This window comes from Lathyrus oleraceus, chromosome 1, assembly GCF_024323335.1.
Source record: "Lathyrus oleraceus cultivar Zhongwan6 chromosome 1, CAAS_Psat_ZW6_1.0, whole genome shotgun sequence".
Lineage (NCBI taxonomy): Eukaryota > Viridiplantae > Streptophyta > Magnoliopsida > Fabales > Fabaceae > Lathyrus > Lathyrus oleraceus.
The window spans coordinates 357,489,059-357,500,132 of NC_066579.1; the positions used below are offsets into that span (position 1 = coordinate 357,489,059).

Below are 11,074 nucleotides of genomic sequence, written 5' to 3' on the forward strand. Positions count from 1 at the left end.
GTATCATAAACAGAAGAAGAAAACCAAAAACTTGTATTTTGACAAAATAAAAGTATCACTCATAACATAAAATCAACACTACATAGGGGATTTCTACATAAAATGAAACATTATATATTAATATCTAGGTGGACACTTTAACATCTTCACATTATCTTTGATCGATCTTGAAATCGTAGCTTCCAACTCGAGCGTAAGTTTTATTTCAAAATGAAAAAAATTATTCCAAATAGTCGTTACATCTGCATCCGTCTTGAGCTCAAAGTTGTTGAACTCAATCATGCCTTCATTGTTAATTGACGATGCACGATACTCGAGCTTCAATTTATCTCCGTAAGGTATGAGATTAAGTACTTCGTATTACAAATCTGCAAAAGAGGTGTACTCATTGAGCTTAAACTTTCGCTCGAGTGTCGTGCTGGAGAAGGAGACATTTGTGACATACCAGATGATGTTTATTTTTCAAATTTGAGACATTTTGTGTTTGTATGAAATAACAAACAAGAGCCCCTAATTTATAGAAGTTGTAGATAAATGTGGACCACAAAAGTTCTATCAAGCATCAATGTTGGTTTCAGAGATGCATTTGTGGTACCGTCCTATTATCTTATTCTAGAGATACACCTCTGAAACCTCTCTAGAACCAAGAAGAAAACAAAACCTTAGTGTTTTATTTGGAAAATGAACAATTTTTTTGGAAGATATCAAAAATATATTAAAATATTTGAAATTATATATATTACAATTCACTAATATTAGTTCAGAATTACATAAAGTTAATTGATGACGAAAAACTAAAACAAATCAAAAGATTTGCCGTCGGCTAAATCTATAAGTATGGGTGGTGCCCCCTTTGATTTTTGTGCATTTGATTCTATTTCATTTTTTCTCAATTTCTCGCATTCTTGCATCCTTTCCACAAAATGGTCCGACTAAGTCTCGACTTTTGTTGTTGAATAAGTTGCCCACTCCAGTGATGTAAGTGGTATAGGGAATCCCGGTTTCAAGTAAACTTGAACAAAGTGTCGTGATTTTGAAAGCCACACAATACACATAATATGATCATTTGGATTTTGAGGTGGGGCGGTGCATAATGGGAAAAAGGTTTTCGAAAAAGTGTATCTTGTAAGATCAATACACACTTTATCACAAACACATACTATGAGATGACCCATTTTAGGGAAGCATGTCCATTTTTCCTATATTGTCGGCCCACTAATACAAGGAACAAAAGACTAAGTCTCGATTTCTATTTCATTTTTTCTCAATTTCTCGCATTCTTGCATCCTTTCCACAAAATGGTCCGACTAAGTCTCGACTTTTGTTGTTGAATAAGTTGCCCACTCCAGTGATGTAAGTGGTATAGGGAATCCCGGTTTCAAGTAAACTGAACAAAGTGTCGTGATTTTGAAAGCCACACAATACACATAATATGATCATTTGGATTTTGAGGTGGGGCGGTGCATAGTAGGAAAAAGGTTTTCGAAAAAAGTGTATCTTGTAAGATCAATACACACTTTATCATACACACATACTATGAGATGACCCATTTTAGGGAAACACGTCCATTTTTCCTATGTTGTCGGCCCACTAATACAAGGAACAAAAGACTCATAAATTGCATCAAAGTTTTCATTCATTTTGTAAAGTCGTTGTATGATTCTTTATGGGTCCCCAACTCATGGATAAGTTGATGGCAGCCAAGTGTGTAATTGTCTTCTCCTTTACCGAGTAAATCCAAAACAACTCGATAACCACAATTACTATTACCCTAAACATTCACAATCCGCTCGATGTATTTGTGCATAAAACTCAGCATCTCATCAATGGATGAAATTTTTTGTGGAGACGGTGAAGGTGGTGGTTTGCTAATGCGAGCTCCTTTAAAAACACTTTTTTGATATTTTAGAGTTGGTGAGTCCGGAAAAACTTTGTCAACATGTTCAAAATACGAAAAAGCCCGCACCGTTAAATGTTCACTCGATGTAGGCTTGAACTTCTTCGAAGCACCTTTTGTTTTTACCGGTTGAGAGAGTGTTTCAAGCCAGTGGTTTCCCGATAAGAAATATTCCTCGATTTTTCTTTGATGTGGAGTTTCATATTGTCATCGGCTTGTAAAAATATCTCTTGTATCACTTCCCATTCAATCAAGATAGAGATATTTGATTTACCATCTTTCATGACACCATCATCCTCAAACCTAAGCCTTTTCTAGTGACTGCGAACTTCATACAGTCTTAACACACTACCAAGTTTCACCTTCGTTTAAATAAGACAAGCACATGGGAGACCATAGGATTTCATAATTATGCATCTACACTTTGTGATATCAGAGCCTACATTATCCGCTCATTTAGCTTCGTGAAAAATATAATTCAAAACCGCTCGAGATATATTGTCAACCAACTGAGAATAAAGATTATTGTCTTTAAATATGTGTTCCAAAATCGTGATGCTCCGACCAAATGATGTATGTATCTCATTATGCTAGTTATGGATCATTTGGTTCACGGAGTCCTAATCTCTACACGAATCACCCTTATTATTTCCAAAACAGTTATTCAATGTAGCATGGGCAGACTCAACTCAATTTTTTTCTGTATTCAGAAGGTGTCTAACTTGACCAGTCCATGCATAAACTATTTTCTCTTTCACATGGACAAAAATGTGCTCTCAATACATTTCAACAAATATGGATATTTCTCGCACACCTTCTTGAAATTTATAATGGAATAAACATATAACTCTTTAGTAGAAGAATTTACTCTAAGATTCAATGGATCCATTATTTTTCCACTATCACACCCTCCTTCACCATTTTTCCATCTTCAACTTTTATCTATTCCGTCCCTATTGCGGGTTTAACCTGACTTCTCACATTCTTTGTCATGTGATACTTAAAAAGTAATGCATAAGAAGTCTTGTACACTTGTGCAGTTTTAAGAGTTGTTGCATTTCAGTTCTATCCATCATTAGCGCCTTGTTAGTTTGGTACCGAATATTGTACACTTGCTTGATATTTGAGATATTTTCTGGTCTTTTACGTTTCAAAGTTGCAAGTATGTTTTTTGGATGAACCAAATTCAGTGTCATGTCTGAAACACATTCTTTCTCTTTCGGCATGAGGCGACACACAATCGGATGACCGACTAACTTCTCACACAAGTTATGGTTATGTAAACCGCATATGACATTAAATATCCATTTCTTAATTGCCAATATATAATCATGCAACTTAAAGGAACACTCACATTTTCTTGAACTGGTGTCATCTCATTTAAAATTTCAGAGAGGATGTCTATATTTCCTACTTCTTTCGCATGTCATTGTCACAAATGCACCTCTTTTATCCAAACCATTATCGGACCTTCCAATTACCACATCAAATCCCAATTTGGAGGCCTCTATATAAATCCATTGAAACATTTGATCATGGAATTTAATCTCTTGCTCATATTTAAATTAGTTGCCAACATCTACCACATTCACAACCACACCTTTGGAATCCGGAGACACAACATGTTTGGGAAAAACACTGGGGTGCACCATATCTAATGAAAACAATTACAATAAAGCACTCAATAAGTTCTAAAACTATAAACAAAACTGGAAAAATGATAACAAATAGGTACTAGAGATGCATTTCTGGACGAGTTCACACAAACTCCAGAGATGTATCTCCGAATAAAACACACATTTCAAAGCTTAAAACAAGATTGATGTGAGAAATGAGGCTTGAAATAAATGATTTTCACCTAGAATTTCAACTTGGTTTTCTCCATTTAATGTTATGAAACACAAGATCGAAGATTTGGAGTGAAAATATGGATTGACAATAGAAGGGTTTTTATTGAGGGTTTAGAGTTGAAAACAAGTATGGATGTGTGATCATGCCTGTGAGTGTTTTATCAAATTATTTCGGAGATGCATCTCCAGAAATATTTGACATGCAAAGTTGACAGAAATTTCAAAATCCCGTCCCAAACCTTTGTAGATGCATCTCCGATAAATCCACTGGGTTACTGAACTATCAATATATTTGTTGAAAATTCCCGCAGATGCTTCTCTGGAATAATTTTTATGTTAATCTAGGGTGACACTCGTTTGATGTGTCATAAAACTGGTGCATGGTGCATCCGGAGATACATCTCCAGAATCTGAGGGGCATTTTCTGTTTTCCATAGGTTATTTTTCCACCCTATAGGATGGGATAGGAAATTCCCAATAATATAGCCAACGTGGTCGAATTTTTTTTAGCCCAAAATGGCCTTAGTGCAGACTAAACTTCCAAGGGGTTAGAAAAACCCTAAGTTCACTAAGTTTACAGGGGAGACCAAAGAATTCATTGTCAAACACATTGCCAATAATGAAAACTAAAAAATGAAGTATTTCCCAAATTCTTTAATTAAGAATTCTTTTATATGGGTCACTACCCGTGCCCAAATTCCATATGTAATTGGAATCTGTTAGAACGAGTATTCCATGACCAGTTTTACATAGGTCAGCCGAAGATTAGAATAATAGAACTGGCCAATGTAAAGAGAAAGTTCTCTAAGTTAATAGATAACTACCTTAATAGTTTTAGGAAATTGAAAGTGAGATGCTTTATCCAAGTGCTTAAACATGAGTTAGTCGAAATAGCTGCGGGTGAGTTAGACTATTCCATTAGGAAGAAGTTAGATACCCAATACCTGAGGAACATCGCCCAACTAGCTAATAGGGTTCGACAAGTCGAAAGGTTGAAGGTTGAAAAAGCTGGGTCAACTCGACACCCTAGGAAAGAAAAAGTTTCCTAAGTAAAAAGTTGATGAAAAATATAAAGAAAAAAAGAATGAATAAAAGCAAGAAAAAGTCCTTATAATGTTCGAATTTAGAGTTTCTGGAAAAAAAGTGATAAGAGGAAAGATTTAGAATTAAAGTGCCCATTAGTTAACAAATAAAAAGATTGTAAGGATGGTGTGAAAATAGAAAAGTAGTAGGTACTTAACTCCAAGGAATTAAGCCTACTGACAAAAAAATATCACTCTGGCATAAGCCATGTTACAACCTTTGAAAGAACTCAAAAGTGTGTTTGTGAATAAAAAAGTGACTAATTTTTACGATATTTTGCAAAGTCATTGCCTGATGACATTTATATGTGATTTAGTGATCACCATGTTTTATTCAACAATGAGTGAAAGGTGAGATTGAGCGTCAGGTTAAGTACATCGGTAGTGAAGAAAGACTCTTTCGATTAGTTAGGATCGAAGCATGGAATGGAAGTAGTTATTCTACTTGATAAATATGTCTATCATTGGTTTAGTAAGTACGATGTTCTATGGAGAATCTCAGTGACATATGAGTTTCTTGAAGACAAGTAACAAAATAAGTTTGTGGTTGTGACGACACCATGTTATCGATTAATTTTATTAAGCATTTGTAGTTGTTTAAGTCATGTTTTAGATTAATTGGCATTAGTTTTTGTGCAGAAAACGAATAAATAAAAAGAAGTTTTAGAAACATAGAAAAAACCAAGTAATTGTAAAGAAAAAGAATTATACATCCTTGGAAATCGTGCCCAAATTGTGGCACAAAATGCTATAAAAGGGAAAGATTACGCCACGATGTAAAGGGATCACGATGCGTTCCCGATGCTGCACATGACATCGTGACACGATCTAAAATGATAGTGGCACGATAGGACTCATATTTGAATGCATTTTTACTTCTATAAAAGGGAAAAAGACAATTTTGTAAAAGGGTATATTCTTGGCACATGAATTTTGACGAAAAACATTAAAGTGAAGCTCCGGAACGAAGGTTTTCATCTTCGAAAGCCAAATTTTTATAGAAAACTTATGTACTCTTTACATACTTCTATTGTTTGATTTTTTTCAATATGAGTAGCTAATTTCCCTTTATCAGAGTTTGTTAGAGGAACTTGTTTAAACATGTTTGATCATATATTTGATTTTTGTACTATTTATATATTTAGAATAATCAGTATTTGCTACTCAATTAAATTTTTTTGTTCATTGCTTTGTATGTGTTGAGGAGATCAAATATCGAACCTAGAATTATAGGGATTAATGGCTCTAATTTTGTAATTCTGAATAGTTTAACTATTCAACTTAGTAATTGATTAGGAATAAGAAATCATAAGTTGTGATTTAAAGGTTTAACGATCCAAATTTCGTGTTTTAGCTTCGAACTGACCTAAGGGATTAGGGATTTGTAGTGTATAGTAGTGGTCTATACACCAAGGGATTAAGTATAACACTTTAGTTAAACCATCATAATTTATGATAAATCAATTTAGGACAAATAGACAACAACATACAGGGAATTGAAACAAAGACTAATCGCCTTTAATCTGATAAAGTTTCCATTATTTCATTTAAGAATTTTATATTAATTCAAACCTTAAAAACCCCCTGATTCAATTATTATAACACATTAATTGTTTTCTTAAAATTAAAAAAAAAAGTATCCTTGTGGATACGGACATTTTTTATTACTTGCAATGAGATTTATTACATTTACTAAATATTTATCAATAAGAAATCCGATGTCAACCCATTGATCCTTAGTCGCATCGGTCAAACATGCAACAACCAGCAAACGATGCAAACCAATCACGCCCGACGCCTTGAGAAATTATATTTAGCACCTAACCTCAGTCTCGCTAGGGCCGTAACCTTGGATAATCCTAAGTGTGTCAATGAAAAGATGAAGTATTCGCTCGTCCGGGGAAGTAATCATAGCAAAAGGCGGTAGGCCAACAAATTGGACAAACTCACCAGTGATCTCTAGAGATATGAATGTAGCATTAACCGATTTAACCTCATCACCAGACTTCCCCAAATTCCATATTCGAGAAAGAGCTAGAAGATTCTTCAGAAAAATCCTCCCCAAAATCAGAACCTTCATAAATAACCACCAGGATTGAGTCAAGGTAAGAGTGTGCCCGAAAGTTGTTATTAGGGGGTTTCTATCCCCATCGACGATGAAGGGTCGTGATCAAAAGGGTCACTTCCCGAATTAGAAGATCAAATGTTCATACTAGTCATAACAAGATAAAGGAGTGGAAATTATGCGATAAATGTCAGGGTTTGAAATGGTACCTAAGGCGTAGATATATCAATAAAGAATGGCTAATAGAAGGAGAGGATAGTCAGTTAGAGAACACGTTGCTTTCGTAAGGAGGGAATATGCACTATAATCAGAAGTTGCTAAAAAAACTGGAAGAGCAAACAATTTCTTAAAAGGTTAAATGTGGTTCATATGGTAGTAAGAGCGAAAATCCATTTGCGAAATTGGATGATACTTATATAGAGAAATAAATCAAGCAAGCAACGACTCAAATAGAAAGGAAATGTGAAAATATAAAATTTGCTAGATATCACCTCAGGAATACCACAACACTCGAGTGCATTCAACAATTCTAGGGGAAAACGTCACGAACTAACTTGTCAACCTAAGGACACACGTTTAGATTTACTTGCACCCAAATGATGGGAAGGACATTTAATCTCTCTCTCTCTCTCTCTCTCTCTCTCTCTCTCTCTCTCTCTCAACAGGACACGTCAAGTCTCACTCGTGGACGGCTTACCAAACGAGACTGACACAAAACCTAGAAGACTTCTCGTCCAACATAGCACAACAAGCCATGGGGGCAACTTCTCTATGCCGGTTGAAAGCCCAAGAAGAAAATAAGGTTCACTAATTTTCCAAAGAATGTCTAATCAACTTGATCCAGGGATAAATACTCATGCACACATAAGACTTTAGATACATTCATACTTTCAACATTTTATTTTTTGTTTTGTTTAAATCACCGACTTGAGTGTTGAAGTGTTAATTTTATTTCAACATTTAATTTTTTGTTTTGTTTAAATCACCGACTTGAGTGTTGAAATGTTAACTTTATAGGTCCACCATTATAATCCATCGCATTAGAGACTTCCAACATCACATTAGAAGTCTAACTTTCTAACTCAAACATAATTCTAGTTCCGATCCGGAACACTTATTTTAACGTAAGTGAGTTTGTTTCAATTCAACATCTTTTATAGTAACATTTATATCAATATCAAGAGCGATACAAAGTTATATATATACGGTGATTAAGACATGACTATATGGCAAAGATACGGCGTGATACAGATAGGGTGATAAGACATGGCAATACGGCAGAGATACATAGTGATACAGCTACCAAAGGAATCAATACAATGGAGATACAAAGGAGAGACTAAAAAATAGGCGGAGAGACTATACGACGGATATACGGCAACCACGTACAGAGCAAAAGGGAGGAGAAAGTGGAGAGACACAAAGGCAGAGAGAAAAAGGTTTGATATTTTCATTGAGGTTTAGTTGAAGTTTATAATCTCAACCATTAGTATTTAAATCTTTCATTGAGAGAAAAAGGTCAAATGCATGTATACTACACTATTGGAGACTAGATAGGGGCCTAATTAGCCACCAACTAACCACCTCACCAAACAAACGAGGTGTACCTCTTTAACTACAATAATTCATAGAATTATACAATCAAGTTGAGATCACATTTCATTCAATGCTACAAGCTACTATTAACAACTTCTCATATATGTGGTTGATGTAATATTAGCCATAACTATGAAGCACCATACCTGGAATATCATCCTAACAAGTAATAGTAAGTATTTGTACGAATGTCCGATATCAACACAGACACATGCATATTTTTTTTCGAGAGATGTTGGTGCTATATAGAAAAGTAACAAACCAAAGGTACATTATCTTTTCTATATCAAATTCCATCATCATAAGGAACTGAAGTAGACTCAAGCCATTCATCACCAGTAATAAACTCAGAAACAGTAAAATTATAAGCATCATTATAATCCATCAAATGGTAACCCAACCATTCAACCCGATTATCAATCTTCGAACCCGGTCCATAATTCTCATACTCCCCGTAAAACAAACTATCCAAACCTTGTTCATTTGACCATTTTGTCCAACCCTTATCATCAATAAAATCATCAATATAAGACTCAATCAAAACAGTTCTAGAATAAACCCTCCATGGCCTTCCAAGGTAACTCTTGATTCTACTAGAGTTCAAATAGAGTTCGTCCGTGGCTAGAATCGAACAGTTTTGTATCGAAATTCCAGTGTCTTCGTCCGGATTATCTCTTGACTGTGCTGTTATGACAGTGAATTGATTTGGTAATGGCATTCTTGAAACAATGTTGCATTCTTGTAATACTACTGCTGCGTTACCGAATATGAAATCTATGGTACCGTAGATGTCGCATTCTCTATAGAATTGACGAAATGAATGAACATAAAGCGTGTCTTGGTAACCATAAATTGCGCATTTGTAAAAGGCGGTAAAGTCTGCATTTACTCTTAATGCAACTGCTTGATGTTTCTCTGGACCTGCTTTGTTCTCAAATGCTATGTATCTTGCAAGAAAACCATCGCCTGATACAGCTGGAAACAAATTTTACATTTATTATGCAGCTGTCATTTCGGAAACAAGTAGCATATATCACTTACATTACAAATTCAATCATTTAGAGTCTGAGTTAAATTTAATCTAAATTTTAAGATGATATCAAAGTCTGATATATAATTCGTATGACCACCTACTATCGGGTTTCTATGATATCGGGCTATTCATATGTTATAAGGGTGAACAATCATGACTTTAATAGTTGATTGATAATTGATTTAATATTGTAGAATCTATATATTGCATGAGTAACCACTTGTGCTTTTTAAAAGATAAAGCACAGAAAATTCCAAAAGAGTAAAAGACAAACCAAGAAAAAGGATGAAAAAAACTTCACCTAAAGTTGCAGATCTGAAAGTGGTCCATCCATCAACAACACTTCTGTTACCAGTGATGACAGTAGAATCACTTCCATCACCAAGCATGATAATGTTAGTTTTATAACTTGGTATTTCAACGTTTTCATCATAAATCCCTTCTTTAACATAAATCACTATCCTAACCATACTATTATTTGGAGCAAAGTTTACAGCATCATTGATACTGCTAAAGTTCCCACTTCCATCTGCAGCCACAACAAGTGCTTCATTACGATCATATTCATCCAAATCTAGCCATTTTGGAGAAACCATTTTTTGCTTGTGACCCTTTTGATTTGAAGCCTGGTTTACATGATTTGAGAGCATAGAAAGGGAGTTACTCACATGTTTGTATGTGTTGATAACAGAATTCACGAGAACTGCTTTAAGGTTACCAGAAGCAGAATCAAGTCCTTCTAGACATGTGTTTTTGTTTGTAAGTGCTGCACTTAGGTAGATTCTAGCATCAGCTATGTTTCTTTTGTTGGAGGAACGGATTCGGGTTAATGATGTTTTTAATGAAGTTAAGGTTGATTGGTGAAGCTCATTGCAGTCTTGAATTGATCCTCTTTGTTTCTCTATGACGGCGGTCGAGTGTCCGATGTTGTGGAAAAGATTAGAGAGCTTTGTGGTTTCGGATATTGCTTGTTGAAGGGATTGGAGGAGGTAGGTTATGATGTTTGGGTTTATGTTTATTGAGATGGTGAGTTTTAAGGTATTGAAACAAAGGTTTGGGTATGGTGTTGTTTTGCAGAGAGATTTTAAGGAAGTGAGTTTGTGATTTAAGGTTGTGGTTGTGGAAGTGGTTGTGTGGAGAGGTGAAGTGAGTGAGAAGAGGATTGTAAAGAGAAGGAGGAATAGTTTGTGAGATGAGGAAGCCATGAAATGTTCATGAAAAAGTTGAGAATCTAACTTGTTTAAATAAAATACTTTGGGAATATTAGTATTGTTCACTTTTCCTATATTATTTTTTTAATGAAATTAATTGTTATGCATTGTGAGTATAAAACATTATCAAAACATCACAATCATTCGTTTGGATTATTTTATATGTGATTATAGAAAAAATCAAACTTTTCTAAAAAATCAATGACTGTGATTAAGTGTCAGTGTAAAATATCCTTACACTGTAAGTGCATTTCAATTAATTTTTTTTTAATATTCTCTTTGCTATTAAAATATTGGAGTGTTCTATAATAATTCTGTCTCAATTATAAAAAAGAACATT

General features: G+C 34.6%; 1 protein-coding gene across 1 annotated transcript; it reads right to left on the reverse strand.

The window, feature by feature from the left end:
• Positions 1-8,322: 8,322 nt before the first annotated feature.
• On the reverse strand, positions 8,323-10,767 carry LOC127136348 (probable pectinesterase/pectinesterase inhibitor 12). The gene is made up of 2 exons (XM_051062920.1): positions 9,825-10,767; positions 8,323-9,465 (listed from the first exon to the last, which is right to left on the reverse strand). Exons 1-2 carry the CDS (start codon positions 10,726-10,728, stop codon positions 8,777-8,779), a joined length of 1,593 nt encoding a protein of 530 aa, XP_050918877.1. The 5' UTR covers positions 10,729-10,767; the 3' UTR covers positions 8,323-8,776.
• Between the last annotated feature and the right edge of the window lie 307 nt (positions 10,768-11,074).

Coding starts and splice junctions, on each gene's coding strand:
- LOC127136348 (XM_051062920.1), bottom strand. CDS start 10,728: ATGGCTTCCTCATCTCACAAACTATTCCTCCTTCTCTTTACAATCCTC. Junction 9,466..9,824: donor TTTCAGATCTGCAACTTTAG/GTGAAGTTTTTT, acceptor ATTTGTTTCCAG/CTGTATCAGGCGATGGTTTT.